This window comes from Lates calcarifer, linkage group LG5 (assembly GCF_001640805.2).
Source record: "Lates calcarifer isolate ASB-BC8 linkage group LG5, TLL_Latcal_v3, whole genome shotgun sequence".
Classification (NCBI taxonomy): domain Eukaryota; kingdom Metazoa; phylum Chordata; class Actinopteri; family Centropomidae; genus Lates; species Lates calcarifer.
In genome coordinates, this window is record NC_066837.1 from 4152214 (window position 1) to 4170966 (window position 18753).

General features: G+C 40.4%; 2 protein-coding genes across 5 annotated transcripts; both read left to right on the forward strand.

Annotated features, from left to right (window-relative positions):
• The first annotated feature begins 104 nt into the window (after positions 1 to 104).
• atf4a (activating transcription factor 4a) lies at positions 105 to 5016 on the forward strand. 2 transcript variants are annotated; one of them, XM_018685353.2, is made up of 4 exons: positions 105 to 269; positions 1325 to 1504; positions 1854 to 2171; positions 3190 to 5016. In XM_018685353.2, exons 2-4 carry the CDS (start codon positions 1456 to 1458, stop codon positions 4188 to 4190), a joined length of 1368 nt encoding a protein of 455 aa, XP_018540869.1. In that variant the 5' UTR covers positions 105 to 269; positions 1325 to 1455; the 3' UTR covers positions 4191 to 5016. The 2 variants fall into 2 exon arrangements, with proteins under 2 accessions (XP_018540869.1, XP_018540870.1); XM_018685354.2 differs by having other exon boundaries at positions 3193 to 5016.
• A 61-nt stretch (positions 5017 to 5077) lies between these two features.
• On the forward strand, positions 5078 to 16358 carry LOC108889060 (uncharacterized). 3 transcript variants are annotated; one of them, XM_018685357.2, is made up of 3 exons: positions 5078 to 10134; positions 13494 to 13758; positions 14497 to 16358. In XM_018685357.2, exons 2-3 carry the CDS (start codon positions 13495 to 13497, stop codon positions 15166 to 15168), a joined length of 936 nt encoding a protein of 311 aa, XP_018540873.1. In that variant the 5' UTR covers positions 5078 to 10134; position 13494; the 3' UTR covers positions 15169 to 16358. The 3 variants fall into 3 exon arrangements, with proteins under 3 accessions (XP_018540873.1, XP_018540871.1, XP_018540872.1); XM_018685355.2 differs by lacking the exon at positions 5078 to 10134 and adding an exon at positions 12306 to 12544; XM_018685356.2 differs by lacking the exon at positions 5078 to 10134 and adding an exon at positions 12405 to 12596.
• The last annotated feature ends 2395 nt before the right edge of the window (positions 16359 to 18753 follow it).

An 18753-nucleotide genomic window follows, 5' to 3' on the forward strand; every position in this document is an offset into this window, starting at 1 on the left:
CCATTTTCCTCTCACCCACGCGGCTGATTACGCAGCAAACAAACGCGGAAGGACACACTAGGTGGTGGCGGTGCTTCGGCTCTATATATAAGTGGAGTGACTCTATTTGTCCGTTCTTCGTTTCCACAACGGTTACAGAGACTATCGGCACTTAGTGGTAGCTCTCCCGCGCTAAAATGGCAATATAAAGCGTGCGGCAGCGATCCTTGCAGCGGCAACAACCCGGCAGTGCAACGGCTAAGTGCACTGGCTATTTCTGGCAAAATGGCGTAAGTATTTTTTGCCGATGTTTTATATCTCCGTTAAAATTTAGTTTTAGCCGGCATAAATGTCAACCCGACCGGCTGGTGTAGAGAAAGTTAACATACCTGTTGAGTAATTAGTTATGTGTCCTGAAAATTGTGTATTTCTGAAGACTACAGCGAAAATCAAAGGTTTATCCCAAGATGTGGATTTCCTGGTTTTCAGTTGGTGTGCCGGTGTCTAATTACAGACAGTCAGCTGAGGTAGCCCCAGTCGGCCCGACCGCTTGTGTTGTGAGCCGTTTTGTCTTGAATTGTAAGGGCGTGTTAGCGGCTGTTTCATTTGGCTGCGAAATGTTTATACTTAGCTTATTTTAAATTCTCGCGTATTTCACAGCAGCACTAAGGCTGTGTAGTGTTTATCAACAGTGGTTGTGTTTGTGTATATTAAACTCTGACAACGTGGCGTGTCCAAAATGGCGCGCACTGTCCTTCCCACTCAACCCTCACACAGATGGTTCTGTTGTGAAAATGGCGGTTGCCCCCACATCTCCACGGAGGAGGGCGGAGTTACTGACTAAAGCATGACCAAATTAGGAAATGTTATCCCCCGGTGGAGGGCGGGGTTTTAACTATCAGTGACGCTCTGACACTCAGTGGAACGGATTAGCCAAAATTAGCCTCCCCTCCCCCCCTGAAACACGTTAACATCCTTGACGACTCAAGCACACAGGAACAACAAAGTTGATTGTTTGCCCGAGGGCTGTTATAATCTGGAAATGCGTAGCTGTTTGAAAATGTATATATGCTATGTGTAGTCATTCAGATGCACAGATATGGTTGGCCTACACAAGTGTTGTCAACCACGTGGCATAATATTACAATTGGATTAGATAAATATATGTATTCCCAACACCTTTCCCTTAAGATTAAAGCATGTTTGTTGTGTTTTCCTTTGGTTGTGGGCAATCAGCCTCTGAAGTCTTTCCACCTTTATTTAACTTCTTAATAAATGATTGACTGAGTATATTCTCCATTTTCTCCTCATAACAGTGTTTGGATGACTATTTCCTTTACCTTAGGTCTCTCTCGGCAACCACCCTCAGCTTTGCTGCCGTCGACAGCAGTACCGAACCCCTCGACTTGCTCACATCATCGGACTCGCCTTTGTTTTTATTCACCCTTTCACGGCTACCACTGACCAGCAGCAGCCATGACACTTTCCCAGCTGGCCTTGGAGGACGTGGAGGCCCTGTACTTAGGTTGGTGTTGTGCTGACAAATGTTTACAAAGCACTACCACAAACATCACTGAATACAGATAATGCACAGTATGGATAGGAAGCTGAGAAGTGTGGCAAATTGCAAAGTTTAGCTGACACGACTGTTATCTGATATCAAGAATACCAGAGAAATTTTGGTTCAAGACAGATGTGTTAACTATAATTCACCTATTAGTCTTATATTAATTTAGCATTTGTGGGTGTCCCTGATTGTGAATTGTGGCTGTAGATGGATATATGTAGCAGGGATATGATCTGATAAAGAAGTAATAAATCAGTGGATTTTGTGCAGAAAATTGGATACTTACTAAGAAAGTCCTTGTCCGCAGAGCCCTCGTTTCTGATGGCTGACCCCATGGGGCCCCTTCTGGACCAAGATGAAGAAGAAGCTCTTTCTCCCTCCTCCTCTCTAGAGGGGAAGGCGCCAGCTTCGCCCCCCCTCTCTTTCTCCTCCTACGCATCCTCCCTGTCTCCCTATCAGACCTTGTCGTCCTCCCCACTCTCTTCTGCCTCCCCACCTCCTTCTCCTCCTCCCACCGATCCCTCCTCGTTCCTGGGAACCAAGGCCGGAGTGGACTCGCTGTCCCTCCCCTGGCTGGGTGCCAGTGATCTGCTCGACGCCCACGTTGGAGCAGAAGATGGAAAAGGTGGGAATGACATTAGTTTTCCTTGTCTTAAATGTTTGAAGTAGATAATCATTAATAATTGTTGCATGAAAGAATAGGACTGGAACACAGCTGAGTTGGATTACAGACACTGAGAGGACAGGAGGAGGAAAATCAGTTGCTGAAATTGAGCTGACAGAAAGTGACACAATGAAATTTCAGGTTAAAGGAAGTACATTCTTTGTGTCAGTGAGTTCTTGCGTGGTAAAGACTACTGTTAGGTGATTGTGAAGTTGGGAATGTTAATTGCTCTCAGGCTGGTGGTAAATTTTTTATATGGGCGGTTTTGTGTCAGTGAAGTATTCAAGGTTGCCCTGCAGGCAGTGTGTAGATAATTTGGTTGTACGTAGTCACTTTGTCCCCTCTAACTACACTGCCTCTTTATATTCTTATAGTAAGAAATGAAAAATGGAGAACTAAAGTTGCTCAATACATTTAGGACTTAATGTGTTTATTAATATAGGCTAAGTTTTTTACAAGACAAGTAGCAAGTATGAGTAATTAGTAGGTGTGGTGGGCAATGATGCACATTCATTGGATAGCAGCTGGTAGGTGTGGCTCTGAGCATGTCTTTGAGACTGGCCCAGGCTATTTTATTATTTATTTTTTTATTTCATGATGATTCATATCCCTTTGTTGTAACATCCTCCGTCACTGGTTGAGTGTTCATTACAGTTCTTGGCATCAGAAGTATAAAGTTCCTCCTGTTGTGAATGTGCAATCTAAAGTGCGTGTGTGTGTGTGTGTGTGTGTGTGTGTGTGTGTGTGTGTGTGTGTATATACGTCATGAAACATTCCAACACAGGGTGGGATTTGGAAAGATTAATTTATGCTTGAGGTCAGCATCGAATAAAGTATTTTAAAGACGCAGAATATGACGTTAAATACTTACTGCTGTTGTTTTTGTTTCCATCAAAATGCCAGAACTTACTGTTTGGATTTGTATCTAAGTTACTATTTTATTTTGATTTTGAATTAAATATTGAGACCTTTCTGTCAGCAGATGATGCCTTCGCAGGCATGGATTGGATGTCAGAGAAGATCGACCTGAATGAGTTTGACCTGGATTCCCTCATTGGCTCATGCTCATCTGATGATGCTCCCAGCTCCCCCGAGGACCTCCTTGCCTCGCTCGACTCCCACATGGACCTGGATCTAGACTCCTTCAACACAGCCATCCCCACTTCACAAGATAGCCTGGAACTGGGTCTGTCTCTACCAACTATCCCCTCCCTCCCTCTGGATCTCCCTCTTCCCAGGGCAGCTGAGGCTAAGACAACAAAGATGGTGCCTGATCAGGAGGTTGTTATGAAGTCTGAGCCTCCCTCTCCATCTCCCCCCTCTCCAGTCTACACATTGGAGCTAGGAAGTGAAGTGGATGTGCTGGATGCAGAGAAAATGGCCACATCCCTCACTGCAGCCATAATCCCAGATCCCAGTGGAAGCATTCAGCCAAACAACCCCATCGTGCTGTCCATTCCCACCTCTGCTCACTTTGTGGTGGTGCTCACCAACAAAGATGAGACTTCCCTTGTAGCGCACCCTGACCCGTCCATTAAAACCTCTCCTCCATCAAGCGACTGTGATGATGACTCTGGATTTGAGTCATTGGCCAGCTCACCACCTCGTCTCCCCTCTCCTCCTCCCACCTCTTCCCAAACAGCTGGTTCCTCTAGGACCAAACCCTACTCCAAGCCGGAGCCCGCCACCGCCTCCTCCCCCTCGACCAAGGTCTCCAGGGTCAAATCAGTGTCTGGTGCTCCCAAGGTGGTCGAGAAGAAACTGAAGAAGATGGAGCAGAACAAGACGGCAGCCACTCGCTACCGGCAGAAGAAGAGGGTTGAGCAGGACCTGCTCAACACAGAGTGTGAAGAGCTGGAGAAGAGGAACCACGAGTTGACGGAGAAGGCGGAGTCCATCAGTCGAGAGATTCAGTATCTCAAGGATCTGATGGAGGAAGTTCGCAAGCACCGCCGCGGCAAGACCAGCTCAGTGGCTTAAATACCAACATGTTCATGTGGCTCAGTCTTGCTGTTGCAGAGTAGTGATGGGGTTGTTTTTGTGCTCCAGCGCTCACATGCCGTAACAAAGAAATACATTTTAGTATTAGCAGTACACGTTTGAAGAGATTAAAGGAAATTGGCATGTGAGGTTGGACGTATGAAACTCACCACTGAACAGAGAAAAGAGAATAGCGGAATGAAAAGTGAAGAGCCTCTGGAAGTTGAGATTATTAGTGTAGAACAGGGGGCTGGGAGGTAGTCAGGTGAAGCATCTGTACATGCTTGTCTCTCAGTCCCCTGTTAGATCCCTATGTGTACTCCCTGTTTTGCTGGTAGTACTTGTACAAACAGGCAGGGTGTATATTTGTCTTTGTAGACTAGGCATGCAAAACATGAGTCACCATAGTTCCTGGTAGTGTTATAGACCTGTAACCCATTGATGAGATTCCCTCACACTCAAACATCAGTTAATAGCCAGACCTCAGAAATAACTCCTGTGTCAGCAAAGTGAGATACCACCTCTACCTTGTTACCCACTCCTTTTTAACCCAGTGTCACCCCATTTCGACCTTCCTCTTTAACAGCTTCAAGTCCAGAAAGGGGCCTCAGCCTATTTATGAATTCTTGATGTTACACTGTCAACATTTTTCCCTTTTTTTTGTATATAGTTTCCCTCCCCTTTGCTTGCCGATTGTGGCTTTTGTTATTTAATGCTGGGTAAAAACCTGATCATGTCTCAAGTAGCTCAGTCTCTTAGTGCAGGTGTTTGGCTTGTAAAAATGCTTTACCCTTCTTTTTTCTAATAAATATCTATCAGTACTCAAGTAATGTGTGTAATGTGATTTTTTTTTTTTTTTTTTTTTTTTCCCCCCCCAGCAGCAATGAGTGCTCCCACTACTTATTAATTTTTTTTAAATTGTTTAATTTGCTTCTAGTTCAATCAATAGGTCTTCTCCATGGACATTTTGACATGTCAGATTAACATGATGTCCTGGTTTCTGTCCAGAATCAAAACCTTCCCTGTTGTCAATGATATAAAACAGAAGCTACAAATCTTTGTGCTACAGGAGCTAGGTCTAGGTCGTTTTCCCCTTTTTAAAAATAGATGATTATCACATCTATTTTTGATGATTAATTTTCTGTATCAGCTAATTCAGCTCACCAGTGATCAAAGTGAATTCTCATCACTAATATTTTTTGTAAATCTGTGTATATTAGCAGTCACTTTGCTGTCCTGTTATCCCAGGAAAGGCCAAAGTCATAATGTAATCACTCTATCAGGAAACCAAATTTAAACCAACGGGTGGCACCACCAACGTTTTAAGGCTAGATCTTGTTAATGCTGCCAGTTTGTTCTAAACAACAACTTAATAACATTAAGTTTACTAGTAATGCATACTTTAGATAAGCAGGGGAATCACTGATTAGATGATTTCTGAAATTACGTCAAATGGGAGATAGCTTGTTGCAATGGTTTTGCAGTGCTCAGGAGTGTTGATCCATACTAGTTTTTACATGTCCCAAGTATGAGTCACAGCTCCTGTATTTGTGTGGTGTGTCAAGAGAAATTAAACAGCAATGAATCTAGTCTACCAATCCCAGGAAAAGGGGTGTGAACACTATTACTTTTGGAAGAAGCAAACCTGTTGCAAAATACTCTGAGCCATTTATGCTTGTGCTTAAGTCATATATTTTTTCTCTAATGCTCTAAATAGGGCTAAAAATCCACAGTCGTTAGTAAAGTTTGCATTTGTGTGCATATAGTTTCCCCAGACTTAACCTGCCAAACAAGTTCAAACTGGTCAACTCTCAGCTACTAAAAGCTGAAGTCTCTGAACCCTCGTCACTATCTGGAGCTGTAACTAGCTTTCTATCAGGAAGTGAGAGATGAGGAGGAGGAAAGCAAGAAACAGCTGGGCAAATGTTTATGGGAAGGTCCTTGTAGTTGTGAAACCAGACAACACTCACCCTGTCTCTCACATGCTGGGTCTCACAGGTGGGTGAAAGAGAGATGTGGGGGAGGGAAGGATACACAACAGTTTGGTCCAAAGCTTGAGAGCTACAGATGTGACTATCAACCATTTTGTGTGTGTGTGCGCGCACATTGGAAATATATTTTGGAAATCAAAGCAGTTGACTGAGGACAGCCTGTATAACTGCTTCAAAAACTTGTGCATAAGACACAAGTCAACATTTCTGCCTTAACTGTAACAACATTTAGGCGATTAGTGACTGATTAAAATGATACCTAATGGGACTGAATGAAGTCAGCGTAGCATCTCTGACTTTAACACTGACCTGCGTGTGATTCAGAGTTATCTCAATGTGCTGACTTGTGTCAAGCAGCTGTGTAAATTTAGTCCTGGCAGTAAAACCACTTATGCACACACCAACATACCTGCACACCCTCCTCCCTGACAGATTCCTCAGTAGTGAGGCTGTGTCCTCCTGAGAGGACTGAGCTGTAGACAGAGAGAAAGGCTGCTCTATAATGACTTTGACATGTTGGCTATAAATGGGCTGCTCTGTTTATTAATTGTTTAAGGTAATTTATGATGAATAATAGCTTGCACATGCTTTCTACTCTGTTCTATTTAAATGTGGTAATTACTTTTTATCAGGAAAGAAATCCTTAGTCACATGTTTTCATCCACTAATTAAAAATGATCTTATGTCATTGTAACAAAGTAGGACATCGTGTTACAAGACAATCAAAGTGAAAATGGATTACCATGCTTAATTTTTCCAGTGCGCAAGTGCCATTAGATAACTCGTTAAATATACAGTACATTATTATTGTCATTATAGATGAATGAACCATGCAGTTTTTCCTTTTTTTATTTTTTAGATATGTGACTGGAGAAATAGGATAGACAGGAATTTAACTGAATTATGGATGGCTTTATTACATTCAAATGACCCAGGAGGTCTGTGTCCCAAATCCATATTATACACTAAGTCTATATGGGGTGTGTTAAATACAAATTGTCATTATATGCTGTTTTAGTAATTGGTATTTTTGGAATGTCAACATCATGTCTTTCTTTGAATTTAATACTTGAAAATATTATCACATCATTAACTCTAGTGTGTGTTATGTACAGCATACAGTGTGTGTGTAGAGGCAGGGAGCACATGCTTTAAAAATGTCTTGTCGTCACGTGAGATGTGACCTTAAGAATCCAGGGTAGGTTTGAGGTTTACATGCATGTGGAGTCCAGTTTCTGTAAGAGACACCTCAAACATGCTTCATACATAGATCCTCACATAGGCTGAGAAGTTCATTTGAAAGCACCAAGCATTAATCCAAAAAAACTTGTAAAAATAAATAAATAAATACAGAATATCTGTCCGTCAGCCAGCAGATTGTTTGATAGAAACATTTCTCTCTCTCATGAGCGGATTGTGGGTGTGGTGGCTCCAAGCAAAGTAGCACAGATTATTCTTGTCTTGTCACATTCCTCTGCAGTCCATAGTAATCAGGATCAAGGCAGTTTCATTCACTTCACTTATTCACCGCACAGTGATTGTGCGTCATTTTGTTGTTTCAACACACAATAAGACAATGTAAGACCAGAATCTGTGCGTGTTTGTGTGCAATCATGTGTCTCACTTCATGAGGTTTTCACGTCTGAATTGGTCTCAACTAAAGCCTTAGTTTACATACAGGAAACAACAGGCTGCTTTGTAGTTGGGAAACTTAAAAGAGGAGGCTGCCATACTTAAGAATGCCTTAGGGAGTGATACCTGAATTACTGAATTAATACTCTTGACTCACTGTGATGCTTGGTTTTTGTTTTGCAAACATATTTTATAAACCTGATGGCTTTGTTCGCCCAACTGTGCAACTGCAACAGAGATAGTTTATATCTGCTCTAGCAGCCAGTTAGCTAAGCTCTGTGGAATTGCTAGCCTAGCTCTGTCCAAAGGTAAAAATATCTGCAACACGCCAAAAGCTCAATGATTCGACTTAATAGAGATAGGTGAATGTTGTTACTTTCAGAAAGAACCAGGCTGGCTGTTGCCTCCAGTTTCCCATCTTTATGCTAAGCTAACTATCTCCTACCTGTTGCATATTTAGCATCCTGCATACCTATTTTAAAGACTATGATCTAGACCTGCTCTATATGAAAAGTGCCTTGAGGCTTTTGTTGTGATATGGCGCTATATAAATAAAATTGAATTGAATTGAATTGAATCTAGATATTAGAATGGTATCAGATGTCATCTCTTGAATTAGCATTTCTCTTTTTTTTAAACTATTCCTCTGAAATATGCAAAAGTTGTTTCTTGAGCTTGTCCCATTACTGGAGCAACTTGAATTTTTAGTTCATTTCTTTCGCTGTAGTTTTAACATTTTTGACGATAGGATTTATTTCAGTGCTCTAGACTGAATTCTTTTTGGCTAGCCGTACATATTAACAAGTATCTGAGTGTATACTGTGTAGCCTAAGGCCCTCCTCTAATGTCTTTTCCTTCTATGAAGATTAACATCTGTGTAGACTTGCCAAGAACTAACCCGGTAAAACCTGTTTGACGAGGATACAAATTGACTTTTTCCCTTGCAGCCAACGACCAGCTCTCAAATGTTAGGAGCATCACAGTGCAGGCTGCTGAGACAGTCCCCAGCTAGAGTTCACATTAGAAGACTCGATGGCATTTGGCTCACCAAAGGGGTGAAACCTAGTAAGGCTGTAAGGCTATTCATAGTTATTCTACTGTAAGTCAGTAATAGCCAAGCAATCTGACACATTCTGATATTCTGATCTCAGGCTGTTGGCAAGTCTATTCCTGGCTGATATCAACTATAACTCCTACTGTATACATAATGTGATGCACAGTCTTGTATGAACTCCACATGTGGATACTGTCACACTGATATGATACATTATAACAAACTGGATGGTGGGATTTATCTTCGAATGCAAATGGTCACCACTTGTGTTGACACACCCATGCTACAAAACAGTAACAGAGCTGCTAACTCCATGTTTTACTTTCAACTGTAAATGCGCTTTTAGAAGTTCACTATGAATGATAACCATGATGTTAATCAACAAAGAAACAGCAGACAGTCCTGGACATTTTAACAAAAATACAGAACACATTAAAATACACAAACTTGAATATTTTCTTTAAAACAAAGACTTCAATTTTTATTCACATTTATTTATATTATTTTATCATTATTTATATTTTACACTCAGACTAACATCTTTTAAGCTACTTTTTAACAAAATTTGAATTTTGCCTTTAAACATTACAGCAGCTGTGACTTAAATTTGTAAATTTAAAGAACTGAAGCAAACGTTTTTTATGCTTAAAGCTAATTCAGATATACCTAGCAGAAATGTTTGCAGTAGCTCCTTTGTTTTTTTATTGTAAGGTTAACACTAAGAATGTCATTCCTCTGGTGTTCAGTGGGTTTTAGGCTCCTGTGATGATCCAAGTAATGACTCAAAGGCTTTCCTGCTCATGACATCATTTCTGTCCTGATATGAAAGAGTGTTGTAGTGAAACAACCCACATCAGCCATGACTATAATTAAATTATGGTCTTACCTCAAACTACTTTATAATTAGGATATTTTTTTTGGTGACAGCAAAAGTAATGTTAATCAAAAGGAAAATGAAGGGATATAAAAACTGTGTACACTATGGAACAGCTGTATCAGGCTGTATATGTGCTGTTTGTGATGAGGAATAGGTGAAGACTGGGTTACAGGAGCTGGCTTCAACACTTTATGACACATCCTGCCATTTGTCAACACGACCCAGTAGAGCTGGACACACCCATAAACCACATGTGGTTAAAGCATTAAAACATGTATGAGTTTTGCAATTAGTTAGTTAGTAGTCAAACTAAGAGGAAGGAAAAGCTCAGTTCTTCATTTTTTTTATAACCCTTTCGTGAACCCAGAGGTAGTCTGGAGGCCTTCAGTGGTGAGTTTCAGTTTTGTTCATATCAGAGAATCCTGATTCCTTCTTCAGTCAGAGTTTGTGGGTTACCTTGTCATTCTTAAAACATCTGTGCTGAATTGTGGGTCAAACGTTTGTTACGTCACATCCTGTGTCAATAAATGTTTTATCACCTGTGTGTTTCACCTCACATCTCTGCTCTGCACCACTAGAGGCTAAAGTTATTTACCCAACTGCACATACTTAAGTTAGTCAAGTGGTAGTGATAGGTATTTATTTATCTAAGTGTTTCACTGCTTCTAAAATCATATTTCTTACACCAACTGAAAGCATAGCGGCAGAACAAACAGATAAACTTGTCAAGTATAAGATAATTCAGTATAAAATCAGTCAGGTCTGCCATTTGAAAGGGTAGGTAACTCTATGCAGCTCTAATAATTACACTTTCTTAAAGGGTTACTGTAGAAAGTTCATTTAAATGAGCTACTTATTTGTCTCAAGCTGATTTTTACACCAGAATGTCACCTGTGCTTAGTTAAGAGTATGTATAAGATCACATCTGCGTCATCCCAAGAAAGATATTTTGGTATTTTTGGGTTCTCCACTCCTGAACTTCACCCAGTCTGACCCTCTGCCCCCTGTGTCTGAGTGAATCATTGCACTGGTCTTCAGCTGATATCCTCCACTGAGGATCTTTGAGCAGCTGAGCTCATTACTGAGGTCATGGGCTGCAGATTAGGAAGACAGATTTACTCCCAGAAAGTAGGACAACACATTTATTTTCACTGTACTTCACTGTCTTTCATGTGGAATCACATGCAAACCAAAGAAATTAGCTATGTTGGCCATGAGTTTAACATAATTTAACCAAAGAGAAGAGATATCTCCACCTATACTTTGCACTATGTGATCATTTATTATCAGTGACTGTGCTGCATAAGAAAGTAATGTTCCTTTTCTCTTTCCTCTTTATTTACCTCACACATATCCAAATACTTTCATGTAGATCAGATGTGCAACAGCAGAGAAAACTTTGTGGCAGTTTGACATACATAGTCGTATTAGTGTGTGTGGCCTTATGTGTTTATCTTTGTGAGGGTGAATGTGAGGTTGCTTTTTTGGGGTTTGTGAGGACATTTTGTCTTGTCTTCACTTCCTCAAAGTGGTGGTGAAAGTTATTACTTGGTCACAGGATTAAAGTTAGAATTAGGTTCAAAATGGTAAATCATACGAAATGAGGGTCCTCACAACTATAAATCTACAAATGTGTGTGTGTGGTGAGTCAGGCCATAGTAATAGTGGAAAAGGGCGGAGATAGAGGAGAAGCATGTTCACAAAAGTACTGTGTGGGGTTTTTTCCGTTCACCTTCTACAGAAAGAGGAAGTGACTGCAATTCTGAGAAGAAGAAAGAGATAAGAGGAATCCACCCGCTGCTGAGCACAGAAAATCTGATACATTGTTGATGGAAGAATGTGTGCGAGACAAACAGTCATGAGTGAAAAGGTTATATTGCACCAACAGTGTTAAATTTGTTTCTGAGCCTTTTTTTTCTAACACTGAGCAATTTACTTCTCTTTTGTCCATAGCTCAAGGGCACCCCCTGATGTCCCTTTCTTAAAAGTGCAAACAAAAATGTTCTGTCCCAGGTCACAGTCCCTGTTGGATGTCACTGTTATCAACATTTCTTTTTGGAGAGTCAGAACCATTAGTCAAACGTTTGACTTTAAAGATGTCGAAACCTTTTATCAGGATGTCACGGCACACTTGTGTCAGCAGGTCACATGACTATAAGTTGTCCTGACACAGGTCAAAGTAACCCTGCAGTAAGTGGGCAAAACAAGTCCTGTCAGGTCTTGCTGTTTTAGTTCACTTACTTCAAATTTGATTTTGCAAAGCAAAGCATCCTGGTTGTCATTCCTTCCATGAGGGTACAAATATTTTTAGCACAGTGCCAGAAAGGAGACTTGCATCTGGGCTGCTGAGCTGCTGCTACTGAAGCTTTGATTGTTTCTCTAGGCTGTCATGTTAGAGATAGTTCGCTTAAGGTAAGATGGTAGGGTTAGGGTTAGGTTCCTGGGAATGTATCATGGAAATTAACTTAACTGAAACAGGTTTACCTGCGTTTTTAGTGGTTTTGCTGCCAATGCGCTGCTCTACACCCCTGTCCAGTAGATGGCGCTAATGCGCCTTTACGCTGGTTTACCAAGCGCCAGGAAAAGAAGAAGAATCACTTGCCAGTTGACTGGAAGTGGGAGTCATGAGCTAACATATTCATATATTATTTTCTGTTGATCAGTAATTTTAAATGTGTCAGTTTCACATCAGTCAGATGCACTGACGGATGTGGCGAACCGGAACCGCTGTGACCGTACTGACAGCAGTTTGTGCTTATTACGCGACTTTTAACTACGAGTGGAGAGAGGCAGAAAACAGGTCTGTTTCCGCTCCACTTTCTACGTTACTTTATGCTGTTCATTATTAGAAGGTAGGTCCGCTCAGTTTAAATTAATTAATGACCTTAACTTGGAAAACGAAAACCCTTTGTGCAGAACTTTACTCAAAAAGCGAATATTTAAAGGTGGCGCCACAATTTTCATGCTAAAAGTTTTGAGTTTCACAGTCACTCTGACTATTCTGATTAACTTAAATCCACACTGACATTCGGCATAGCCCAATAATAATTTACTTATTTCAGCACAGTGTTACCTTTTTATTTAAGCTGTCATAACGTTAACGTATAGCCTACATTGTACAAGCACAATAGCTTACAACACGTTGTCATTACAAACTTAAGAAGAAGAGTCACATGGTTTTGACTCAGTAGTTCCCTCTTTCTGCTGCTGAAAAGCTTTTACCAAACCTTGAAAGTGAAGAATATCCACTCATTCTACAGCACATAACATCAAGTATCCATTTGATTAAGAGCACATTTTAAACATGCCTGGTTGTCATTTTAAAATACACAGTGAACTATTTTGAATGTGCACTAACACAGTTGTAAAACCGATAATCATAACTTTGATTTAACTTCTAATTCAGAGATTACACCCAATGGACACTCTTGAGGAGCTACAGACAAAAAACAAAATAACCCTCTTTAAAACTGCATCAGTTTCATTTTTAGACCTGGAAGTTCTACATAACAAATTTATAAAAGCATGTGTGTGTGTTTTCCATGGTATTAGCTACATCACCACATGTCATAATCTCAGAGTTTTTGCCTCATATTGAGTCTAGTTTTATAGTGGTTGTTGTGGTTGATTTTCTGTGCCACAGCCATGAAAAAAAGAAAAAGAATTTTACACTCTGATTTGCTCTATTTTAAAAAGAAAATTTGTCTCACTTCTGTCTTCCATCATAATCTTCTCCACCGGCTCCACAGAATGACTTCAACTCTTACACGTCATGTCATCTGGGAGTCAAAGGGGCTGGTGGCCTACCTTCACCCCCGGCCCTGGACCCCTGGCTCTGTTATCCTGGAGGGCAGCACCCCTGGCAGCCTGGGAGGAAGCATCTTCCACCTGCAGGAGCCAGAGTTCTTATCCTGGCTGTTGGGGGCAAGAGCTGTCGCAGAGCTGCTGTGTGACAGGTTGGGGGTTCGGAGGTGTGCGCTGGTCAGCAGACCCCACAGAGACAGACCTGCCCAGGTGAGGGCTTCTTTGATTAGTAGACTGGTTAACTGTACAGTGCAATCAGATCAACTTTTTTGAAGGTTTACTGTGATATTCAAGTATTAAATCTAAGTACTGTTTTGCAGCACTTTTAAAGTGAAGGCGTCAAGTATTTCCTGGGAGCTTTACTCCTGTCATGATGGAAAAAAGCCTCTGAAGCTACATACTACAGGTTTTCCCTGGTGGCACCAACAATAATATACCCATTAGGAATTACAGCTCCCTTAGGCCTGGTGCCCTCTCAAAGCCTCAAGCGAGATGTAGTTGTTAGTAATAACCTTTATCTTAGTGAGAATAAAAAGTACAAATATGAGCTTTTTATTTTTTGATGCTCTAATTTTAGAGATTGTTCATCATTTAAATAGTTTGACTTTCTTTCAAATAAATAAGTAGTAGGTTAGGAACCATTTTTTTCTCGATATTTTCACATCTTAAAGTAAGTCAAAACAAGGGAGTTAAATTTACTCTTTTACACAGTTTGTTTATAAATGCTGCCCATCAAAAACACCCAGTAGAGCTGCTTTCAACAGAGCAACCACGGTGAGTTAAGCATGTGACTGAGTGTGACTCTGGAAAGCCAAGGGAGTCAACATCCTACAAGTGTTTAAGACTGTAAATGTAAAAGCTCTGATATTCTGGCTTTAGGTTGAATCACTCCTGTGTTGACGTAAGCAGAATTTTGCTCACAAAATACATGTATTTTCATTTCCACAGATCCGAGTCCTCCCCCTGCATGGTCTGGATGCAGAGTGGCGTCCTCACCTGGCAGGAGAGGAGGAGCACAATGCCCACGACCCGGGGTACTGCAGCTCCAAGACCGCTCCCCGGTGGAGTGACTCCAGTCTGACTGAAATCCAAACCAAGATTCGAGCCAAGCTCCCCTCACCTAATGCCCCTCCCAGTCTGACTTTCCTCGGGGACGATCCGGCTCACCCCGGCCTGTTCTCACGCATTGTCCGTGGGGAGGAGCAGCAGTGGCGGGTGTGGGAGGACGAGGGTCACGTGGCCTTTCTCACACCTTTCCCCAACTCTCCTGGCTTTACTGTGCTGGTCCCACGTCGACCTTTGACCTCTGATATATTCAGACTAGAAAAACAGGACTATGAAGGACTGGTGCTGGCAACTAGGAAGGTGTCGCAGCTTCTTGAGGAGGGGTTGGGTGCCTCCGGGGTGGGGCTTATTTTTGAAGGTTTTGAGATTGACTACGCTCATGCCAAGCTGATACCACTATTTGTACCTTCATCATCAGGGGCAGGAGACGGTATCACTAAACCCAAAGTGCCCCAGTTTTACCCCACTTACCCTGGATATGTGACCTCAGAAGATGGACCCGAAGCCAGCCTGGAAAATTTGAAGGAGATACACACCAAAATAACCCAGTTTTAACACAAATAACCAAAGTTTATCTTCTACACGTTTACTCATCAGTCACCAACACTTTTAGCAGTGAAAAGAAGCCCTCCCTCCCTTAGGAATTAACAAGGTGTGCAGCAAATACTGTAGGTGTGCAGTTTCATGGTATGAGTTAGGGCTGAACAATGAATTGAAATAAGTAGGCAGCAAGAGGCATTCAAAGAATTTATAGTTATCATATGAAAAATCTGTTATTTTCCACAAAAGTAATTCTTTTCTATTGTATTTTTTACACCATCACTTTTACTGTCAGAATCATTTTTGTCTCATGCAACATCAGTTGTGCCTTCAGCTGGTCAGCCTTGCAGTGATGCTGCTTTACACTAGCATGTATATAAAGTACCTAGTGAAACAGTGAAATGATTTGTTGCCACAACAATAGAAGATAAAATATAAGTGCCAGAACATCAAAAATTAGTGTGTGGAATTTAGAGCATTAAAACAAATTATATACCTGTGTAAAATTAACTTTAAGAAAATCATACTATCAAATGCATATACAGTTCTTCACTTGACAAACACTTGTACAAATGTACAGTTTATGTTTTTAATCAAAGTTAAGACTCATTTCATTTGTCATATACTGGTATTTTGATGTACCACCAAGTCATCCAAAGGTATCTCAAGAAAAAGAAAATGTCAACCATAGACAAAAATTATATGTTTAACATTTCTCTCATTTTTTGAATTTTAAATTACCAGTTTAAATTGTATTTACTTAAAATGGGTATTGTTACTTCACAATCAATGCACTGCACATTTGTGTTCCTTTATTAATTAGTGTGGTATGTATTTAGTTTGTTAACCACTCTGCCTGCCCACTCATTACACTCCTGCTAATTGGTCCCACAGTGTGTTTCTGATTATGAGGCTTAATTATTGTCTGGCTCAGTGCTCTGTAAACCCGGCACTGCTCCAGGCTGTCATTAAAGTGGACAAAAAAGATGTTATGTGTTAATGAGAGGGGTGTGTACTGCTGACTTCCACAAGGGATGTAAGGAGCAAACTCAACTCTTCAAGGAATAATCTGCCTTGGTTCAAATTATGTATACTCAGTTGGGTACCCTTTTTACACCTGCCAACAGCCAGCAGTCATATGTTTGGATTTTACTTATTAATGCACAGTAAATTGTCATTCTGAATTAAAAGACAATCCAAATATATTATCAGATTATCTTCTTCAATAAGTTACTCGTCAGTTGCTGCAAGTGTATTACTAAATTTAGTGGCTGTGCTCTGTGCTTTTAGCAAAACACTGTCTGACCTTCTCCTCTCAGACTTTCCCCACCAAATCTGAAGATGAGCAAGTGTCTCTACCTCTCCTCCACCTGATGGGATGAACAGGAGAAGTCCAAACTGTGGTCCTGGGCAGTTCTGGAGCAGGCAAGGATATTGTGTGAATTTTTAGCCCTTTTTCCTACAAACAGGAACTGCTAATAGCTAATTCAACTTAATGAAGCCACTTTGAGTTTAGACACAATCTGTCACTTTGTTTCTGTACAAACATCTCCTTATTATTTAACTGAAATTTAAATCCCTACTGTAAAACTGACAATAACGTCAGTCGTTCTGCCACCCTAATAATTACATCTCCAACTGCAGCAGAAATATTTTGAATGAACACATTCATTCATATAAAGGTGTATTAAAAGGAAGGTTTTATGTCTGTGGAAAATTTTCATGTCGCTCAACCTGAGCTTTTTATTTAAGAAACTGTATCATGTATTGTCACAAAAGGTTTGTAGTTTGATGATTTGTGACACGCCCCTTCATGCCCCGTACACGCCTCGAAGCCTCGACCTGAAATCATTAGTCACGGCCCATGTCCTCGGCTGAGGGTGGCAGAATGGCGTGGGAAGAAAGTTGGGAAAAGAAGACGATAAAATGAGTACAACCAGCATTGAGTCGTCGCCTCGTGGCTTTGGTTCATTAGCACGCGTAGAGATTTAATTACCGATGAAGTCTGGGTGTTATAACAAGCTTTGGAGCTGTTTTTGACGAACACACCTGGGCCAAAGGTAAGGCTAACGAGCTAATTAGCAGCAAGCGCTAGGTATGGATGTACATCCATGGGCGGCACCTTCCGGGAGAAGAGCAGAGAGGCGGAGAAACGAAGTCGGAAAGCAGATTAAAACCAATATTTGAACCGTTGCCTCGGTTTGTCAGTTAGAAAACTTAATTACTGAAGAGGCCTGGATACTAAAACAAGCTTTTTTTGTCGAACGCAAGTGAGGCTGGACGCTGAATACACCTGCAGCTTATTAAAAATTCACATAAGCTGCTGTTAAGACCTTTGTAAATTTGGTTGCTACTCATTACACGAAAACAACACAAAAACATTTTGAATATGTGTTAATAAGAAGAAAGTTTAAATTTGAAATAATGATTCTGTATGTGACCGTCTGTGATACCCAGACTTTTTACTGAAGTATAATTCAAACATTTACTTCTTAGTGTTTATTATTGTTGCGCAATTCACAGTAACATACATGATTGCTTCAGTGATTAGTTGATTGAAGCACAATTAATAATCATTTTACTTTTTCCAAATATTTGTTGTTGTTGGTTCTTCAGGAGGTGATGACAGTCAACTGTTCATTTTCTGAAACAGCCCTCTAATGTTTGAAAAATGTTCTGGTTCAGCTGTAATGTTGAATATTTATCTATTATTTAATATTTATAATATTTATTTAGTGTATTGATCATTTTCCTTGTATGTTTGTCTTTGATTTCCTCCAGGTATCACCACTCCGTTCACAACATCATCCATGATGGCTGAGACGTCGTCCATGATCGCAGAGACATGGTCAAAGATGAGAGAGACGTTGTCGACAATGAGAGATGTTATCCATTACTCGCAGAGACGTGCAAAAATTGGTAGTGACAGAGTTCCCCAATTTGACGGCATCGTCAAAGTTCAGAGAGACATTGTAGATGATCACAGAGACATCGTCCATAATCTCAGAGACATTGTCCATGAGATGGAGTCCATGATCAGAGAGACATCATCCACGATCGTAGTCTTCGTGCAATGAAGAAGTTCTTTGAGGCCAGGACAGAGAACTCCAGGTAATTCACAAACCGCTTTACTTCAACTGTCCAACACAGAGCACTGACATTAAACTGTTTATCTTCACTATTGAGTTTATCAGAAAAGTGTAATAAAAGAAGTAATCTGCAATATAAAAATAATGTATAGGTAATATGTACTAATAGAAGTAAAAAGTAATAAACAATATCATAAGTTAAATGTAATAGTCAAAGTAATCTGTTATTAGATGTAGTTTGCAAAAGTTAATTTAAAAAATGTAGAAGTAATATGTAACAAAAGTAATATGTAATGATAAAAGTAATCTGATATTAGATATTGCAGTAAAAGTAATGTGTGACATGAAAGCAATGCAGAAGTAATAGTAACCCAAAATAGAAGTAAAAATATGACGTTATGGTAAGGAATCAAAAATGTCATAAAAATATAGAATAGTAAGAAATCAAAAATATCATGGTATGGTATGTGGTCGAAAATGTCAAAATTTTTCATAGTATGGTAAGGCATAA